The sequence below is a fragment of the Colossoma macropomum genome, unplaced genomic scaffold (assembly GCF_904425465.1).
Source record: "Colossoma macropomum unplaced genomic scaffold, Colossoma_macropomum, whole genome shotgun sequence".
NCBI lineage: Eukaryota > Metazoa > Chordata > Actinopteri > Characiformes > Serrasalmidae > Colossoma > Colossoma macropomum.
In genome coordinates this window covers 7471201-7493461 of record NW_023494789.1, presented here as the reverse complement: position 1 = coordinate 7493461, position 22261 = coordinate 7471201, and the positions used below count along the sequence as shown (strand labels likewise).

At 39.0% G+C, this 22261-nt stretch overlaps 1 protein-coding gene across 1 annotated transcript in view; it reads left to right on the top strand.

Annotated features, from left to right (window-relative positions):
- The window catches only part of kcnh7 (potassium channel, voltage gated eag related subfamily H, member 7), a 57114-nt gene that overhangs the window by 21928 nt on the left and 12925 nt on the right, over window positions 1-22261 (top strand). The window contains exons 3-6 of the mRNA XM_036569951.1: window positions 4023-4178; window positions 9747-10214; window positions 13115-13329; window positions 21511-21936. Of these exons, the coding sequence (XP_036425844.1) occupies window positions 4023-4178; window positions 9747-10214; window positions 13115-13329; window positions 21511-21936 (1265 nt within the window). The remainder of the gene's footprint in view (window positions 1-4022; window positions 4179-9746; window positions 10215-13114; window positions 13330-21510; window positions 21937-22261) is intronic.

Below are 22261 nucleotides of genomic sequence, written 5' to 3'. Positions count from 1 at the left end.
GACACACTAAATTGTGTGTGAATGTATATGTCTGTCTGCCCTGCGATGGACTGGTGACCTGTCCAGGGTGTTTCCTGCCTTCCGCACAATGATTGCTAGGATAGGCTCCAGCCCCCCCGTGACCCAGAAGGATAAGTGCCTTAGAAGGTGTGTGTGTGTGTGTGGTCCAGACGACTGATTAGCATGATCAGTTATTAAAGAAATAAAGGCTACCAAGAGCAGTCTGTGCAACCTACATTAATCTATGCCTGAGGATTTTAACACCGAATTTGGTGAAAATCAGTTGAGTAATAAGGAAGTTGTGGCCAATTTAATCCTGAGACTCATCACCTCTTAATACAAGTGAATTTGTTCACAAGTGGATCTTGACTGCTCCAACATGGCGGACGCGCAGACGTATCGCCTCAGATAGAGATCAACAGACAACGCGGCATCTAGGTATATATATATATATCTATGCCTCACCACCTGGCTCCTGTATTCTGGTTGCTAAGTTCTGTCCCCAACACCAGCCTCACTCAAGGTGAGGGGAAAGCTGCAAACCTTAGCAGTCCGAGCCTGTACCTCGGTGCTCGGATGTGGTCAAATGGGAAGTCATTGACAACAGCCCATAGAAAAAAAAGAGTTTTGAAGTTCTGACACTATGAAATACTGTCACTGGTCTGCATACAGAATACAGAACATAATCATATTTGTAATGACAATTAGAAACTTCACCTAATTTTCATGTTCATTTTCTGTTCATGTGAATCCCATTCATGTCTGTTCATGTCATGAAAGTAATATTATTGTTAATGATGTGATTTACCACAATTATTTACACCAAATAATGCAAATAATCATAATTATTTTTTTAATCATTTGACAGCCCTAATATTTAAATATATTCAGTGCGTTTTTTATATTTATTTCTGAACCTCACCAAAATAACCAAAATAAATCTAAAAATTTTGAAATTTGAGACCATGATTCATTCAGACATTTGCAAAAAATAATAATCAAATCAATTCGTTGTGAGGTCAGAGATTTACACCCCTTCGTCTACACAAACCGTATCTTCGCTGTAATTGTCAGACTCAGTTTTCTTGAAAACAGATGGCTGCTATGTTTTTGCAGGTGTTTCTGTGTTTCTATGTGTGCATGTCGATGTTCGTTTGATGATGGTGTGTGTGTGTGTGTGTGTGTGTGTGCACCTGCCAAAAATAGCTCAGGTTGACAGCCAAGCTCACAGCGCATTGGACAAAAGAGAACAGTCTGTGCTATATATAAACCACACGCCTAAATCAGCCCTCACACACATACACACACACATATTCTCTCCTGCCTGTTCCTGCAACATTTATACGTGTTCATTTGAGCAGAGCAGCTCACAGTACAGGATCTTATTCTCCTCTCGGAGACGCTGCCCTGTGGACTTCTCTCCCATTGATCCGGTGATTCAACTAAAAGGACCTAAACACAACATCCAGTCACACACACTGAAAGCTGAATCATGAGGGCAGCCATCGTCATGCTGAGCAATGACGATGCTGGGTAATCAAGATAAGAAATGTTACTCTATAAGCTTCATCCATTGAAGTGCTGTTGACTCAGTCACTTGGCTTACAGCGAGGGTCATTAATGAATGTATGTGATGGAGCTGGTGGACACTGTAGGTCAGAAGCTGTATTATGCAGGGGGCATCTAGTGTGACACATAGTGAGCGTTTTTACTCTAACTGTGAACGCTTCTTGTCCCTTCTTTAACTGACTGATGACAACAATTTAATGGATTTTAAGGTCATCTGAATTTATTGGTATCGGTAAAAATGCTGCAGATAAATTATATAAATGCTTTTTTATGTTTATAAGTGTTTTGTTTGATTGCAACAAACAGACAGTTCCAACAAAAGGAACATTACGTAGTTGTGAGGATGTCAATAGTTTCATGCAGTCTTGCCAGTATCCAGTGGCTCGCCTCACCTTAAAACTATGAAAGTCTGTATGATTTTTTTTACAAAATTACCAAACATTTTGTGGCTTATCAGAATTTTTAGCTACTCTGTTTTATATCGGTAGGACCCTATTCTACCAGAGATACAGAGAAGAAGATGAAAGAAATGGAGATTTAAAAAGAGGAAAGATACTGCTGAATAGGCCTATCACAGCTATTACATACGCGCTTGATCAACATTTCTTCACAATCACATTTACATTACAACAGACAGAACTTTCGCATTTTTATTCATTAGATTGAGGCAAATGCATGGACATCGTTTTGCTTTAAAACGGGCTGGATACAAAGGTGCGGCAGGGAAAAAATGGCTAGGCCCCTTGGTTACTGTTGCTACATCTGACTTTAGAATCAACTGCTGAGTTTCCAGTAGCAAAAGTTGTCAGTTTATCCGGTCAGATACTTAGTAATTTGTGGATTAATACATCAAAATCACAGTCAAAAAGAGAGAAGCATTTCATCAAGTAGCGATCCAGGAATGTATTTTAAGGAAAACATTAAGCGTCTATGCCATATTGGGTCTTGTTAAATACTTCCAGTTTTTTGCTAAACTAGCATGCAAACTCTACTCCGTTTGTGTGCTATGCTGTTTACATTAAACATTTAATGTTTTGCCATGTTAACCTTCCTGTTATCTTAAAATGTACTAATATCTTTTATTCTTTAAGTCGATTTGACCCCAGCAATTTAAACCTCAGGACACAACAGAACTGTTCTTTTTATAGCTAGTGTACTATGTAGCCTCCAAACATCCTTATGAATTATCTTAGTGACAGTTTTAAAAAGTTTTCTGTCGCATGTTATTATGTGAAATATTTTAAACAGACTACAGACTTTCAAAATTGAATTTAGGACAAAATAGGGCATTTCAAAATGTGATAGGGATGTGTTCCCAGCATAAATTACGCTTAAGGAAAAATGCATAAAAGAAATAAAAGAAAGCACAAAAAGCATTTATTGAGACGTTATGGTTCTTGCAAAAGCTTATTTACTTGTTTATTTAAGCTCAGGCTGTCACCAGATGGAAGTTTCTAAGTATTGACAGCTAGGAAGAACAATAGCTAATCAGCCAGTCACATAAAATTTAATAATTGTGACAAGATATAAGACAGAGGTAAAGGTAGAGAGAGAAAATTTCCACCTGTTATTTTGAGGGGAGATTATTGACATTGTTGGCTGATGCTGAAGGCGCACAATGTTTGCCAACCTTATTGTATGTTATTGGAAGTCTTATTATATGATTGTGTGATGAAGATGAAGATAAAGCCGGAGCTAACTTAAATGCAGCGCAAAAACTTGCAGAAGCCACAAAACATGGAACGTTTTCCTCAAGGGCTGACTTGCCCTTTAGTTGCCATGGTTACTCTTCTGTCAATGTCTCCAGAGAGAGGCAAGAGCTGTCAAACACAATAAGCCTTAGACACACACATGCATGCACCAATGCATGTATACACACGTTTACTTCCCAGCGCTTTAAATCAGTGGTCAAAAACTAGCAAATATATGTTGCGTCCAAAAAAAACCCATATACTGGAGATAATGGGTAGTAGTTTAAAGGAGCACTCCATGGAAAATCTATAATTTATCATGTGATTCCTCCCAGTGAAATCAATTTCGACCACTTCACAGCAAAAATCACATACTAAATAATGGATTTTGAGTGAAATTATTTTATTTTACAGCTTACAAGCTGTACTGAATTCTGAGTGATTATTTCCAGGGATACTATTTGTAGTGTAGTTAAATTTTCCTGCTAATATTTATCATCCTTCATCGGTTTTATCTGATACCAAGAAAAGAGTTGTAAAATAAGCAGTGTAAAATAAATCCTCTCCATCTTTGCTGGCCTAACAGCATGTTGCTTTAGCACTATCAGCCACCATTTAAGGCTTCTATAACTAACTAGACTAACTGTAGCTGTTTTTCAACTATTTTCTTTTTTTCAAATTCTGCATGTTTGGTATCTATGAAAAATGTTGTCTGTTATAAGTCTGATATGCTGATGAAACAGTGGATGTGTGTCCCTGCAGGTTCTGATTTCCTGTGTAACACCCACATCATCCCAGTGAAGAACGAGGAGGGTGTGGTCATAATGTTCATACTGAGCTTCGACTACATCCTGGAAGAGGGCAGCATGGACTCACTAGAGCACCTCAACCACACGTCACCGTCCAAACCCCACCACAGTGAGATCTTCTCTTCTCTTCTCTTCTCTTCTCTTCTCTTATCTTCTCTTCGTCTGTATTGTCTTCTCTTCTGTTCTCTTCTCTTTTCTTCTCTTCTCTTTCCGTATTTTCTCTCCTCTTTCTCTGATCCTCTGTTCTGTCTGCTCTGTTTCTCTTTTAATCTTCTGTTCTTTCCTTCTTTTCTCTCTCTTTTTTTTCTCTGCTTTTATTTCTGTTCTCTTTCATTCTCTTTTATTCTTGTCTCTTCTCTTTTTGTCTCTTCTCTCATTCTGTTTCCTGTTATCTGCTTTTCTTTTCTGTGTTCTCTTGTTCTCTTCTCTTCTTTTGTCTTCTTTCCTTATTTTCTCTTCTCTTTCTCTGATCTTCTACTCTGTCTGTTCTATTTCTCTTTTATTATTTTGTATTCTTTCCTTCTGTTCTCTCTCTTCTTTTTTCTCTGCTTTTACTTCTGTTCTTTCTTTCTCTTCTCTTCTCTTCTCTTCTCTTCTCTTCTCTTATGTTCTTTCTTTCTCTTCTCCTCTCTTCTCTACTTTCATATTCTGTTTTCTGTTATCTGCTTTTCTTTCCCATGTTCTCTTGTTGTCTTTTCTGTCCTCTTCTTTCTTAAATACTCTGCTTTTCTCCTTTCTTCTATTCTCTACTTTCCTGTTCTCTTCTCTTCTCTTCTCTTCTCTTCTCTTCTCTAAAACTCATTGCACAATATTACATATAGGAAGGAAACACTTTTAATCTTGCTTCAGCCGCCTCCCCCGTTTTTCTGCCCCTCCCTCCTCCTTCCAAGTTATTAAGATTTCCAGAAAGTGCTTGTTTTAATTGCTGCCTGGAGAGGGGGGTGGGGTGCTTACAGTAGGAGGAGAAGGAAAGGGGGAGAAGAGCAGAGTAGAGAAGAGGCAGCAACAAGGAGTGGCGGGGAGAGAGTGAGATGGAGAGAAAGAAACAGATGGAAAGGAGGAGAGAGAGAGAAAGAAATGTGGCATTATTTGCTCTAGTTGCTACAACTCCATTCTGACCTCAGTTCACTAGCATGCACTGTCTGGCTTACTCAGCCATTCAGGAGGTGAAGTGGGGGGAAAGATTCTACTTGACACAGTGCGACAGTTATTAGGGTCCTTGGGGCCAGATACTGTGCAACACTTCATTTAGGTGTCTTATCTAAAATAACTGAGCTCCCTCGGACTCAACCATGTGGCACAAACAGACTGTGCATAATTCAGTGTGTGTGTGTACAGTAGTCTGACTCTTCATTAGAAAGTCATATTTCACAGATATGAAATCCAATTAATAGTCCATGCAAATATGTCTGCTGGTATCATAGCAACAGAGAGTGTTTTGAAATTGTGTGTGTGTGTGTGTGTATATGTGTGTGTGTGTGTGTGAGAGAGAGTGGGACTGTTCAGCAAGAGCCATTACATAGCAAATAGTTTGCACTGCCAGAATAGTGATTGTGATAGAAATGTGATATTCAGCAATGGAGAAATGAGTCCATCAGGGACTGAGACAGATTTGTCCTTTTTTCACTCACACTCTCTCTCTCTCTTTATATCTTTCTCACTCTCTCTATTGCTCTCTCTTCCAAGCCTCAGGCTAGAGACCATAGGCAAAGGGAGGCTGAAGCTTTGAACCAGAAACATTCAAGGATCATTCTTAGATAGCAGAATTCAAATATCTACACTTCAATTCCCTACTGTGGTTTCATACACTGTCCGTGATGCATTGCTCTGCATTATGATGAAAAAATTAAAGGAAGATCCCCCAAAAACAGAAGCATGTCCAGTGGGAGGTAGAGGGTTTGTTTTTGATCGAGTCAGGGTATAAATAGCCCGGTTTGGCCAATGATTTAATTAATGCTGGCGTGGAGCTTAAGCACCAGGGGGACAGAGCAGTGATGAGAGAGAGAATAAGTGAGAGAGAGAGATGGAAGGAGGAAGAGAGAGACAAACAGAGATCAGAGCATGAAAGGAAGCAGAAATGCTTCTGAAGAAGTCTAAAATAAGAGTGTTTGGCTTTTAGGAACAGATTTAAATACCACTTTCAAGACATGCCTTTTGTTCTCAGTAGTATTTGTCATGAAGCATTTAAAAAGGACAGATTAACTCTTGTGTGAGGGATTTGGAAAGAGCACAATATCCTAAAAAAAAAAAAAAGTCATGAGGCATTGAAATGTGAAAGGAACTTGGTGATGGATCTGTATCTGCTCTTGGAAAGCTAAAAAAATCACAAAATGAAATGTGTGAAGGGTCTTACAGCAGTAGTTTGAGAAAAAGTCAAACACATTTGTTGATGTGAATTCTAAAACTGTATGACATACTTTAATAAGAAATGTCATATAGCTGAAGACAGTAGTAGTAGCTTTCTTGAAGCTTGAATTTTGTCCGTACCTTTGTCTTTGTTACAGATTACAGTATGACATACAATCTTAGAAACTACATAAACAAGTCTATTTGAGATTACTTGATATAGTTTGATGCAAGCGTGGATGATGAAAGTGTGGGATGATAACAGGTAGAGTGTAAACATTTATTATTATTTTTTGATGTAAATATAGCTTTTTTTAACTCTAGTCCAAAACTAATACACCAAACATGTCTGAGTTTGTTTTTAACTATTGCATTAACCTATTTCTGCAGCCCCCTAGTGGAAATCGACTTAGATATTTTTAACTAGTCACTACAATAATCAAATAAAACATTTTTTCCTGGAGCTCTGTTATCATATTCACTAGGGACCTAACTGGGCTCTCTGTATGTGAAAAGTTGTGTTAAGCTGCTAGCGAGCAATGAGAAGTGAGAGTATGTGTGAGAATCCCCTGCTGTAATGGGACAACAGTCTTCATTTAAAAAACTTGTACATCTGCCTTAATAAAAAGTACCATTTAAACACAAGAAAAACACTTTTATAAATGTTGACTTTTTTGCTCACTTATGAAGAGAAAAATCCAGTTTTGTAGATCATAAACATTCCATTATACAAACGTATTCCATCAACATTATTAAAGAAAATGAATGCATAGTTCAACTGAGGAACCTCTAAAACCGGCAGAAATTGTGTTTTTTGGCTACTGGGAAAAAAGGATTAAACAAATAGAACATACAAAATGAATAACACGGTCTTAGCCTTGTATGTCTATGTTCAAGCTAGAGCTTGCATAAACAACTAGTAAACAAACTTCTTATAAATTGAATTAAAAGGTTTCTGCATTTGTGGTGGACATATTACACATTAAACTTAACAATGTAATGACTTTGCATAAGGAATCATTCCAGTATGTATTTACAGGCTTATATATCAGGGCCTGGTAAAGAGATTAAGATTGGAGACCGGACACAATAACTCAGGAAACAACTATAGCACTAAACTACAACAATAGAAGGACAAAAACCATGCTTACTGAACTACACCAGTAGGAGTGTCTGAGGTGCCATTTTTAGATGCAGTACACAATCCACCATGTTTTTTTCCTCACCCAGATGATTCTCCAACACTAATCAAGGACCTGATTGAAGTCTCACTGGGCTGTAGATGATTTGGCTCATATCGCTCCACTGTTGATGGGAGAGCACAGATAATGAGATGAGTCTAGAGACCTGGGGACGTCCTGGAGAGAGAGAGAGAGAGAGAGAGAGAGAAATAGAGAAAGAGGAAGAGACAGTATGGAAGAGGGAGGGGGTTCATTTTGACTTTGATGAGAGAGACAAGAGACAGAACGCTTCGTTTTGGATTTGTCTACTCTTGTCTCCTTTCTGCATCTTATTGATGCTGACGCCCCAGTTTTTTCCCCCATCAAAGATATTTCTGTCTGACATCTGAGCACGTCCTGTTAAAAATTCATCCTGTCCTAACACTGCATTGCTGCAGAGATTTACTGCAGTCTACCCAAACATCGGCGCCTCTGTGGCAGCTCCTGTCAGTCAGACTTAATCCACAACCCTCACTTTCATATATGTCAATTATAAGTAAATAATAAGAAGAGTAGTCAGGGATTTAGCGTAATGATTTATTTAAATGTTTTTTGGATGACTTTGGTTGTTGTGAGTGTGAGTATACAGAGTGTACAAAAAATTGTATAATTACACAATGTGTCTGAATGAACACATTAACGTATTGGTAAAATGGCAGGAGGTCACTCAGACAGGTAAGCAGAGCAGCAGTCCAATAGAAAATAATGAAATGTAACTGATTTTAGAGTGTAGAACTAGTGTACATCAATCATCAAATACACAGTATTGTGCAAAAGTCAATGACCACCCTTCATTTATTTAATTTTCCAGTCAGAGTTACCATTAAATTCCTATTAAAATATATTCATTTCAACAGATATTTCTGAGAATATTAAATATAAGATAATCCACTTGCATAAGAAAGGAGAAAATCAAAGGAAAACAAGTGAATAAACATAAGTTTCCAAAGTCCCATATTTTTTTAATGTGAGTTCAAAAAAAAAATGTATGCACCGAAATGAAAACTCCTGTTTGAAAACAAACCTTAACTGCGACACACCTGGCCGAAAACCAAAACCAAAAGATGTTTTTTTTTTTTATTTGCTGTTTTATTAATGCTATTTTTAGGCAAAATGCTCGTGCACACCTAAAAAAATTATTACAAGATATTGAGAAAATGGGATTCTTAATAACCACCCAAAAGTCCACAGGTGTTTCTGTCCATCCTTCCACCGTGAGAAGACAACTCAATGGCTGTGTAGCTGTCAAGAAACTGTTACTGAGAAAAGGAAATTGGAAACAGAAGAACATTTGCACTAGAACACTGAAACTGAACATCTGAGATGTAGAGTAAGTTCTTAGGGACTGATGAATCTTAATAGTAATTAGGATTACTTGGATAATGAGCAGCAGAAAATGCAACCAATTTTAGAGACTGAACTTTGTCTGACTGAAAGTTTGGAAAAAGATCCCTGCAGATTTCTTTAAGCAAAGTGTGGACACATTAAGTACTTAAAAGATTTGATATTTAGTTATTGAGGCTTTTGTGTAGTTTTCTGTCAAATATATGTTTTCAGCTTTTTTTTGCGTGACGCTGGCAAATTGATGATTTTTGCTTACTGGTTCTTTTGACTGGAGTAAATATATAAAGGGTGGTCTAGTTGTGGTAAAAATATTTGATCTCACAGTGATACATTTATAAGGAAATTATTCAGTGCATCATGAAATCTCAGATTTCTCCATAAATTAGGTTTGTTTTAATTGTTTTCATACAATTTAGGATTATTAAAAAATGACAACACACAAATATGAGTGTAGGAACTATTTACAAAGTGGTGGTATTCGCATGTTAAAAAGTTGACTGAAAATTTTGTTGTCATAAAGAGGGTGAAAACTTTATTGAATATTAAAATAAATGTTTCTGAATTTTAATGTTCAAAAATAGAGGCAGCTAAATTTTCATCTTCAATCTGATGCATTGCTGCATTTTTAGAATAATCAAGAAATAATAACTGATTTTGCAGTGTATGACTACCATACAGTAATTATGATGTATAAATGTATAACACTGTTCCCACACATCCTCTCTCTTTCTTTCCCTCTCATTCTCTCTCTCATTTTCTCGCACCAGGAAAAGGCCGTTTTTTCCGTTTTCGCTTTCCTATGCCATTAAGCATGCTGGGAGTGAGTAAGCAGTCTCTCCCTCAAGAAGACCCGGATGAGGTGACCGTCCACTCACCCGAGCGGATCGAGCCACGTTCCTCCTGTTCCTCCTCCCTCTCTCTTTCTCTCTCCCCACATGAGCTCCGCCCCCCAACTGCTGACAGCTGCAGCGCCTCCTATGCCAACGACACCAGGGCTCTGATTGGCCAGAGCCTGCTGGGCTCATCTTCACCTGTTTCGGGACCCCAGGACCACTCTTCTCCACGAGGGCCTTGGGAAAGGCCGGCCCCCCATGGCTCTGTGGGCACCCGCTCCGCCTCTGGAGGGCAGTCCCGTGGGAGTGTGTGCACACTGCGCAGAGCGTCGTCCACCCACGACCTCGAGGGCTTCAGTGCACACGTGGAAAGGGCGTATCGGGACCGGCACGCTAGCGAAGGTACACGCAACCATAGTGGACGAGCAAGTGATACTGAATGTAGAAGCAGAATCAAACACACACATACATGCAAAGAAGTGCATAATATGTTTTAATGTCATAATTATAGTGCACTGTATACATCTCTCACTGTTCTAACACTTTCTTCTTGTTTGCCTACCTGTCAATCTCCCTGCTGAGGCCTTTAATGCACATCAGTCTCTCTAATCTTGGGTGATACAGCCCAAAATCTTATCACGATATATTTTTCTTATCATAATTATTTTAGTGTCCGAATTCTCTTTACTGCAACACTGTAAAGGTTTGAAAGTAAATCTGTAAATATTTTTGGGCTGTAATTTATCACAATCTCTATACTTTTGTCAGACTAAGCTGCTTATTAAAAAGTCCACAAACCTTTTTGCTGTACCACATAGAGCTCTAAATTCATCTACTAAATCCTATGAGTACTTTTAACTGTGTGATGCTTATGACACTCAAATATTTTATTATTTAATGTTTTGAGATAGTTTTGTAAGAATGATCCATATACATATATCCTGCATGTGCACAAATTGCTCAGACTACTTTAAGAACCCATACAATAAGGCCTGGGCAAAAAGTGATTAAACTTATTATAACATTTTTAGGTTAATAAAGTTTGAGGTATTTTGATAAAATCCTTATGCCCTTCTTTTCCTCAATCCAGTATTAGCAGCAAAGGTTTATACTTAGAAAAGCTGCTGTTTCAATGCCTTGTGCAGGATGTGTGCCTTTTAATCAAATAGATAGAGAGGGAGAAGAACTCTAGCCATTCACTCACAGCAGCAAAAATTAAATTAAAATTGAGCATACAGGCATGCAGTGATTATTGATATTTAGCAGTATTGAATGAAATTGAAAAATAAACATTGTGAAAAGATTTTTTATAATCCAGTTTAAAATAGATAAATTAATTACACTGAAGTAGAACAAAGCAATCATAAATCTTCTAGACATAAATATATATATACACCTATCCATGCACGCATGTATGCACAGACACAAGCGCACTTTCCTAACTGAACCCTCAAAAGACCTCATCACCATCACACAGCCATGCTACTCTGTCTTCACTTTTTACTGTCCCTTCCTTCCTCCTCTCTCTTTCTGTCTTTCCTACACCGTTCTTCCGCTGTCTCAGACAATGGTCGTAACATTAAAGGTACCCAAAGCAACTCTGTGGTAACAAGCACGTGCCTGCCTGCCTGCTGGAAGCATGCCAAGGCAAATAACGAATGCTGGTTATGAAAAGTGATGCACTGCTGGAATAAGCGGAATGCTGTTATTTAAGACCACCTATTGCTCACAGCATCATAGAAAGCACGTGACATATCTGCCTGGATACGAGCGAGTGTGCATGTGTGTGTGTGTGTGTGTGTGAGGAAGCGAGAGAGAGAGAGAGAAAGACTATTCTCATGTGTGTCAGACTGTACTGAAAAAGTGATGCATGTAGTTTACTTAATTTAAATGTGTACATCATTTCAACATGAATAAAATATATTACACCAACACTACAGATGGCACTGATCTGATATCAGGTATCAGCATAAGGCCAATATTAACTAAAAATAATGGATTGAATATCAGAAATGAAAAAGAATTAATTAGTTCGATCCTGAAACAAATCTAGCCTGAAATACCACAAACTTGCATTGTGTGATGTGGTGTTGTTAACTGTGCATTTCTTCTGTGGAGTAGTAGAGTGTTTTAGTAGTTTGAGCATGATACTCTACTTTTACATACTCATCTTATGTGAAGTGCTTCAAATAAAAATAGCTAATTTTAAAAGCTTAGTAGTTTTTAAAGAAGAAAAATCAAGCCATTATCAGTCAAGATAAAAACCTTTATAATCAACACATACATACATACATACATACATACATACATACATCATCTAAACCGCTTATCCTTCTGGGTCGCGGTGGGGTGCTGGAGCCTATCCCAGCTGTCATTGGGCAATCCATCGCAGGGCATAATCAACACAGTTAGTGCCAAAAGTAAGTAAACTGAAAGGTAGAATTATGCTGGTGTAATATATTTGATTTATGAGGAAAGTATGTACACATTTGAAGCAGATAAATGCAGTGCATTATTTTGTTCCATGTGTGAATGCTTTCATGGGTCGGTTTATAAGAGTGTGTAATGTTTTGTATGTGTGTGTAAGACATAGGTGAATTTGCATGTTCAATACATTACGTGCAAACCACTGGCCATTCTTTCATTTTGTAATTGCTGACATCTGAATGAGCTTTTGCAGCTGCATCTTTCTTTTCCCTCTGGATTTATGTTAGACTTTCTCCTCCTGAACATGAACAGACGCCAACCGTTCTAGAAGCTCCCTGGCAGCTTTGTAGGGCCTGGTTGTGCATTTCATACTTCAGTACAACCATAGTCTCTCATTTCAGGTGATTGTGGTGATTTAACAACCTGCCTTGTTGAGGTTCAGAGTGAACCTCTGCAGTTGGTGTAATTCTCTCTGTCGTGTTTTAAGGCCAAAATGCTAGACTGATCTGTCCCAAGCTGAACTACTCTTTAATTCCCTCCCCCTTTCTCTTTCGCTGTTTCTAATTGGCTAGTATCACGCTCTTGGATGGCTGGGGGTATGGCTTGAGCTTTTTCCTATTTGTCAGTGTTTTAGCATGCCTCTTTTGTCTGTCATTTTTGTTGTCTTTGTTCTTTCAAATCCTGTTTTCACCGTCAAAAGAGTAAGACTGCATTGTGCAGGTGTCTTTCGTTCACATTGGTGCTGTGTTTCGGTTTCTAAAATGTGGGCTGGAACTTTGAACTTCTGAGAATTGTTGCGCCATTCTTAGTGGACTACATTAAGAAAGCATGAGCTGAAACCCAGTGTGTGTGTGTGTTTATGTGTGCTCCTCCAGGGCCGTTTAACCAGATCAAGTGCAGTCTTCTGGGCTCCACGTCTGACTCGAACCTCACAAAATACAGCACCATCAACAAGATCCCTCTCATCACGCTGAATTTCTCCGAGACTAACAATGAAAAACGCCCCCCATCTCCCTCCTCCTCAGAGAAAACCATCATCGCACCAAAGGTCAAGGATCGCACGCACAATGTAACCGAGAAGGTCACACAGGTGAGAGGTCAAGCCTGCTAACCCCCTGTCCATTTTTGTCACAGTACATAAAATAATCTGTAAGTAACATAAAATATGTTCACTCTGTGTTGTGTAGTTAAATTTTTAGTAGAGGTGTCAAAGTTAATGAGTGAGTATTTAGGAAAATGCATTAACAGCATTAAAATTTTAGAGGTATTTAACACAATAAATGGCACAATAAATTGAAGCCCAGCTGCTAGCACATTTTATTTTGCTATGACTGTCTCTGCAGTTGTAGTCCTCTCACTGACATACAGCTTTTAAATAGAACGTTCCATTGATGGCTTTATTGATATAATTTACAAGCAAAGCACACAACAGTGGCAAACTACTGTGCCAACGTTCAGCCTTCACTGTCCCCTAAAATTCAATCCACAGTGTTCTCTAACAGTTTGCATACTGTAGGCCAGGGGTTCCACCTCAAGGCCCCCGTATTCATCACTACAAAGCATGAAGGCCCACAGGAAACAAAACTGAATTTTTAAATGTTTATTTTTTTAGAAATTTTCAACAAAGTGCCTGCCTCGCAAATTTCCAACATGTATCAGTGAACGTAAAATATCAACAGGATGGTGATATTTTTGAAGTGAACAGCTGAGATGTTGGGCCATTGCGAGGCATGTACACCTCCCTCAGCTATGAAAGACAGTGAGGGAGGCTGTGGGCAGTTATGCCAGCATTACCTGTAATATCAGTAATGTTAGCACTTGAGGATACCTTGAGGAGACATCCCTATGCAGTATTCATGGGAGAACTATGGATAAACCAAAAAGCAGCAAACTAAAAAAGGGAACAGCAAAGTGGAAAGCTCCAGTTTCCCTCAAAACAAGACATAACATAGTAGGAGAGCTGCCATCTTGGAGGAGTTGGAATGTGCAGCCACTGCTGCTCACACTGGATGTTGATGATGAAAATCCGGAACTGTGCTCGCACTATTTTCATGTTCACCCTGCATTCACTTGATTTTCATGTTCAGTTTATGTGAATCCTGCCTTAATAACGTTACAGAATTATTGAAAGTAATAAATGCATTCTGAGGAAGATTAGTTTATCTTATATAATATATAACACTCTATAACACTTTCTTTATGGTCGAATTTGATCAAACATGACGAATGCAATTAATTGTTTTGTTTGACAGCCTAACTTTAAGCATTGATAGTGTGAACAATATAAAAATGATTAAAGAGAAATTAACCAGGTTGTGAAGGGTAAGCCATTAATATCCCTACATACCGTTCAGCCTCCGCTGACCCCTAAAATTCAAATCACAGTGTTCTGTAATGGCTTGCATACTGTAGGCTATGTATACACTCTCAACCTGCAAAATGAGCTCCATTACCCACGAACCCCTCCTCCAACTATGAGAGACATTGAGGGAAGCTGTGGGCAGTTAATAATAGACAGTCAAGGCACTGTCAGCATTTATTCAGTGGATGCTGCTAAATCTACACATTGCTGACATGTCTTCAGGTTAACAGAGTCGAGAGCAATAAATAAACCGTTAGACACACACGCACACACACACACACACATACACACCTTCCATCTCTCTTCCAATCGCCCACCCACCCATATTTTCTACTGTATTTGTTTGTTTGCCACAGTAGTAGTGTTGCCTGTAACTAAGCAGATGGCATTTATCACACACAGATGGCTGATTTTATCTCTTCAACTCTTAGTGTTTTTATCAAAGTTAAAGAGTTGGACAGTCATTAAAATGCGCCTTGGCATCTAAACCAATGGTGGCTGCCTACACACCCAACCTTTGTGCTTAACATGATTTTCTTTCTCTTTTTCATGAAACACTTAGAGTGTCCATGAATAATATCAATGATATTAATAAAATGAAGGGTTAATACCAGGTATGTATTATTCGTTGGCTGCCATAATAAAAGCATTTTATAAATTAGTGCTACTTCTCATTCATCACTCATTAGAACAGAAAGAAGATTATGATTTGAATTTAATGTTTTAGATCTTGTTACGTTTTTACCATTTAACATCTAAACAAACAGAAGGAAGTCCTAAGCGCAGGGGCCAAATTCAGCAAAGCTTTCCTAAAAAAAAAATTATGAAGGATTTTAAGACAAATACTAAGAATTTGATAAGAATGTTCTTAAATGCAATTCTTGAGGGAAAAAAGTAAATTGAATGTAATTAATTGCAGATCTCACTAAGTAATTAAATATGTAATTGATAGGGATATACATGGGTACTCAAGTACTCGGTTAACTTCTCACATTTTATCACAGGAAGATGTAGACAGGAGAAAATATACATACTAACAGTTCAGTGAAATTTTGTGTTGTAACTGGACTATAAGATGTGGTGAGTTTACTCATGTTATTTACACTTTGCTATTCCGCTTTGCTATGCATTCAGTGTGTTAACAAGAATGCGTTGTTGAGGATGCTACTGAGAAGGCAGAGATAGCACAAACGGTGCTGGTGTGGCTGGTGTATCACTAACTAGGCTAGCTACTCTAGCTGATGTTAGCTAGGTCCAGAAACAGTGAAAACATAGTTCTTGGACAAACTGACATGTTGCCTCATCATCCACTGAGGAGAATTTAGCATCTATAGGAAGACAAAGACTCTATCAGGATCGAGCATTGCACAGGTTAGCTCTGTTAGCTCATTTGTTTATTTGAAAAGGCAGCCTCTGTTACTCGTCTGAGATTAAAATTCAAGTACGTACCTCTATGTGCTGCTACATTTTTCTGCAACATCAGTGCTGCCACCTAAAAAGTAAGCCGACAGTCCTACATTTAACCCGTTGGGGTTTAAGGTTTTAAGATTTTTACATATCTTGCATATATTTTGTTCTTAAATTTGCCATCAAAGCTGCTTGCATGTAAAATGATATAAAACCATGTGTTTCATATCAAAATGCTCTGTTATCTTGTTGCTGTTGCTGCTTTCCAAAACCGCTGCAACTTAGGCAGTTGTAAACTTTATGTGTCATTTCACGTGTCTCAGATGCTGACTAAATTGAGAATGAAGGGTTTCCGGTGTGATGGTTAAGTCCCTAGTGATTTCCTGAGTGTCCATTGGTTAGTTTCACACAAAATGTAAACGGGCACACAGATCCACCACTTGCACACGATGAGAGGCAGATGACGTATTCGTCAGCCCGTCTTCATAGCGTCATAACTCCGGATGTGAGTCACATACAAACTTGCGATAAGATGGAATTGAAAGGTTACAAACAACTAACCTCAAGTCTTTATTCTTTTTAGTTCCTGTTATAAGTGCTGCATTGCAATTGCTGACTATAATTTTAATAGAGAGTTGCTGTCTGTTTTATTTACCTCTCTATTTTTACGTCACATTTTACTGACTGCCTTTCTGTAGTTTGTTGATAAAAATGTGGAGCTGCAGACTGCAGTCCATCTCTGTCAGAACAAGGTCTTTCCCAAAAAAGTGTTCCAGTTGTCAATAAAACCCAAGTTATTGTCCTCAGTCCACCTGTTCAGCTACTCGTATAGAGTATAATGCTTGTGAAAAATCTCCTTTCCTCTTCTAAATGTTGGCAGAGGGCCAGAAACTACAACTCTGGCGGTTGTTTGTTTGTTGTTTGGCCATTTTACAACAGTGCTGTAAAACGTCTTTTAAAACTGCACTCTTTCTATCTTGTGTGTTGATTACTCCTGCCTGCTCAATGACAGTACCAATATCCTTATGCTTATTGAAAACTGTGGGCAGTGCAATATCCATGACTCAAGCACCAGGGAGGCATAAAACAGACGCTTTACCTTTAGCTGGAGCCAAGTTCACGTTCTGCATGACCGAGTCACCAATTACTGAAACATTGGTCAAGGGAGGAGCAGGGCATAAGAGAGAGCCTAGTACTTTGAATCTGTTGCTGACGGTGATGAGAGTCCATGGCGTGAGTTTCATAGGTCTGGCCTGGTTCAGGTGACTTCTGCTCGGCATGGAAGCTGCCCAGGCGCCAGTGGCCCCATTGCCTAGCACTCCGTGTTATCCATGACCTTCCACAAGTTTGAGAAAACTGGCTGTTCCATCACAGGAGGACTTGCTGGTCTCAAGGCGAGTTTTCCGAGCATGGAGTTGAGTCTGATGTTCCAGCAGTGCCTTAATCTTAGCCTCCAACAATTCCAGATCTTAACTGAGCATCTTGATTTCCGAGTCCTCCTCGCATAGTATTTTACAAAAAAAAAGATAGAGAAGCATGTGTAGAAACGTTGAATTTGACCTGCAGGCAAGTTTGTGGACCCCAGAGGGTTAATGTTGGCTGAAATCTGTTCCCCCCACAGATTATCCATTCATTATATCTTACACACTCAAATTTTACAATTAATCAGAATGTACATCCATAGTAATTATGTAATTGTATTTAAATTAATATAGCAAAAAGGGAAGTTATATGTAAACCACACAGCTACTTTGGTTTGTATGTGAATTCATCTTGCCTTCATCTACCTCTCGCAAAAAACGTTCAGTAGTGAACAGGTAAAAGGGAGCTTTAAAATATGCTCATCGAGCACTTTATTAGGAACACCTCCTTATATCTACACTCACTGTCCATTTTATCAACTCCACTTTCTATACAGGAGCACTCTGTAGTTCTGCAATTTCAAACAGTAGTCTATCTGTTAGCCCCCTTTCATCCTATTCTTCAATGGTCAGGACCCCCACAGGACCACCACAGAGCAGGTATTATTTGGGTGGTGGTTCATTCTAAGCACTGCAGTGACACTGATGTGGTGGTGGTGGCGTGTTGGTGTGTGTTGCATGGTCTGAGAAAGAACAGACACAGCAGTGCTGCTAGAGTTTTAAACACCATTTCCACTTACTGCCCACTGTATTAGACACATCTACCTTGTTGGTCCACCTTGTAGAGATGAAGTCAGATATGAAAGCTCATCTGTTGCTGCACAGTTTGTGTTGGTCATCCTCTAGTCCTTCATCAGGGGTCGCAGGATGCTGCACGCAGGACGCTGTTGGCTGGATATTTTTGGTTGGTGGACGATTACCACATACAAACTGAGTGACAATGAAGATCTGAAAAACATACTCACACACATGCATATGTGCCACAGATTCAAAGTGGGCTTTCAATTATTTTGAAAGAGAGGGCTCAATTACGGCATACAATTTGTGATTAATTATTAAATCAGAATAATTTATTTATCCACATCATGAAGAACATCACGCCGCACAAATACACACAGTGTGCCCTTTCAGACACACTCTCCTCAAAAAAGCTGTTTCTTAAGTGATAAAAAGACATAGACCCTATTTATTCACGATTGTTTCTATTCTGGTAACAAAGCGGTTTATCATAACAGCGGACGTTTTATCAGAAAAGGCTGAGATTTCTGATCATATCAGACACTAGCAATGAAAGAGCCTTTGATCAGGTTGGGAATGGAAGGCGGTCAGACTCGTGATAGGTCATGTGCATAATTAGATGACGCGCCCACTCATTTTTACTTCCTCCTTCGCTGTGCTTCATCAGAGGGAAGAGTCTATTTAAAGTACAACCTTTGACCTCTTTACTGCTAAAGCCTGCAGATTATTCCAAGAGAGGCACACAGAGAGAAGGAGGGATGAGAGGACAATTCTATTCGTGACAGTTTCCTCCTGCTTTCTGTGACAGTAATTGCCATGCCTTCAGAGTCTCTATCTCTCTCTCTCTGTCTTTCTTTCTTTCCATCTCCCTCATCTCTCTCTCTCTCTTTTCCCCCTACTCTCTCTCGCTCTGTAGTTGAGGGGAGAACGGCTATTGTAATTATCTCTGTTACACTGGGACTGTCCTAAAGGATCCCTTCCCACACGCTGTCAAACACTTTAAGTGCCCAAACCATAGCAGCTTTCTATATGCCTTAGCCAAGGTGTTCAGGGAAAATTGGGCTGCGGGACAGAGAGCGTGTTCATACACACAGATAGGTTCGTCACTGCAACCAACGAGTGAAAAAACGGAGAAAGTCATTTGATATTGTTAATCTGTAGATGTTTAGAGTATTACTGCTATTTTGATTTACATTACATAATTTATAGCTCTGTGCAAAAGTCAGAGACCACCGTTCATTTATTTAAAGGTGCAATATATGATTCTGGAGAAAGACTTGATATTTGAACTCAACAACAAAACAAATGCACCCCTCCGTTCAGTACTTCTTCAGAAGCTCTGCCCCCCTCAAAGTCATGGATGCGCATTGCCGAAGTGAATGATACTGGGCTAGCAAACTTGTTTTTGTTTAGATCTTCGTGGCCTTAAAACCCTTCGCAAAGGTTGTACGGACAAATACCATGATATAACGTTAGAGCAAACGTAGCATGTAATGTCACTAACTTTAGTTAGGTTGTCGGTTAGCAGTCTATTGCTACAGTTGTTGCAAAGCTAACCAGTTATTATCATAAACGTTATCAAACAGGACAAAATAATACTGACCTATTGGTTCTGTGAAACAGCAAGAAAAAGTCAATGTCACCCACCTGGCTAGTAGAAATAACCTCCTCATCCCTTTTCATGCCTTTCAACTCTCTTAAAGGTGAAGTCAGCTTCTTTTTCCCCATCCTTTTTTTTTAATTTTCTTGTTCTTAAATGGTGCAGCAGTTACATTCAGGCACCTCAGGTGAAGAGTGGATTTGCAGGACAATTTAAGATGGAACAGGAAAATGCGGAAAAGAGGGCAACTTCAGCTTCGTCAGCTTTGGGGAATATTCGGTGGAGGAATATTTGAAAGGTTGCTTTCACCTTATTGTTTTCGACTGCACTCCGCTATCTTGCATGCTAATGTTGTGTGGGCAGCCACTGTCTTTGTCTCTTGAGGAGGGCATGGGGACATGGGGAGGGCCAACGTTTTCACAGGGCAGGACTAACAAAAAAAATTAAAGCAAAAACAGAGATGCTCGGATTACAACACACGACAGAGGAGTGACTTCGTTTTCTGCTCAGGATGCCATTACTTCGCTAAATATTTACATAGTAAATTGATGCTATTTTAATGTTTAAAATGTTGTATATGGAACTTTTAATTTCCAATCAAATGTAAGTTTCATTAAGTAAGTTTTAATTTTTAAGTGTCAGAATAAAAAGCGAAAAGCATACATTTAACAGCGAAGTACACGAACGCCTCAACAAACGAAATATGTCAAAATGTTCAGTATTTATTGTGTGCACTCTGCCTTTTTTACAGCTTCCATCCTTTCAGGAGACTCACTTTCAGTTTTTCAAAGAAATCTGCAGGGATATTTTTCTGTACAGCACATTCAGTGATGTTGAAGTCTGGGCTCTGGGATGGTCAGTCCATTGTTCTGAGAAGACCAGCAGCTTTTTTTTATTTCCAAGTGTTTTTCTTTTTTGTCTATTCTCTTTTTTCAGTAAGAGCTTCTTGGCAGCTCCACATCCTTTCAGACTCATAGTGCTGAGTTGTCTTCTAAGGTAGAAGGATGGACAGAAACACCTGTGGATGTTTTCAGATCTGAGGCAAGAGTGGAGCTTGATTTTCTCCTCTCTCCCAAAGATGAAAGCATTAAGTACTGTATATCTTATAGTGACAGTTTTGGAGGTCTATCAGGTTGGCGAGAGTTCCAGTTTCATCCTTTGAATAATATTTTGAACTCCAGTTTTGGAAACTCCTGTTTTTTCACCTGTTTTTTCTTTGACTTTCCCCTTGTTTATAAAAGTGGATTATGTTCCCATAAATAGCTCCTGAAAAATCAACTTGTACTTAATAGCCATTTTGGCTGAAAATACTATAATTGTAGGATGGTGTCTGACATTTGCACAGTACTCTATGTAATTACCATTTGATTTATTTCAAGGTTCAAATTTGCAAATTTAATTTTTTTTCCAGTCTCTTATTCTGCTTCATCATGTATGTAAGTTTTTTGAACACATACTCAAGTTTATACAAAAAAATTCAATACAGAGTTTCATATTAGAATGTCTTAAAATAATGTTATGACCTTTTCCCCACAATAGATGACAGGAATGTGGGTCACATTTGAATGTAATTAACATGGCATTTTTCATGCTGTGCCTCATGTACCAGGGACCACATAATTCTTTTCTTCATGTTGCATTTACTTCATTGTTGCCATGGTTGCCATGCTGCTAACGTTGCAGTTGATTGGGCGTTGTGTAGAGGCGTCGCCATGGTTACACTCTCCCTTCTCTCCACCTCAGGTGTTGTCGCTAGGCGCTGATGTGCTTCCAGAATACAAGCTCCAGACGCCACGCATCAACAAGTTCACTATCCTGCACTACAGCCCCTTCAAGGCAGTGTGGGATTGGCTGATCCTGCTGCTGGTCATCTACACAGCCATCTTTACGCCCTACAGTGCCGCTTTTCTGCTCAACGACTTAGAGGAGCAGAAGAGGCGTGAGTGTGGCTACTCCTGCAGCCCACTTAATGTGGTGGACCTGATTGTGGACATCATGTTCATCGTGGACATCCTTATCAACTTCCGCACGACATATGTCAACACCAACGAGGAGGTGGTCAGTCACCCAGCCAAAATCGCAGTGCACTATTTTAAAGGCTGGTTCCTCATAGATATGGTGGCAGCCATTCCCTTTGACCTTCTCATATTCGGATCAGGGTCAGAGGAGGTGAGAAATGTTTGTGTACTTGTGTTAGGTGGAAATTGATAGCAGTTTTCAATTGGACCACCTTTAACCACTACCGTTTTAGAAACTGTCCTTCAAATGCAAATATGCACAGGCATAACGCTGCACTATTTAGTGCCCTCTCTGTTCTGCTTAAATCATCTTAGCTAATTCTAAAACCCATTTTTGTTCAAGAAGAAAAAATACTTCACCCTTAAATGCAAAGATTTGACAACTATTCGTAAATACCTTGCATTGTTAGTGACGCTTAAATCTGATACAAATTTACCAATTTGCCTTGATAGTGTAAAACTGTCAACCCATTTGA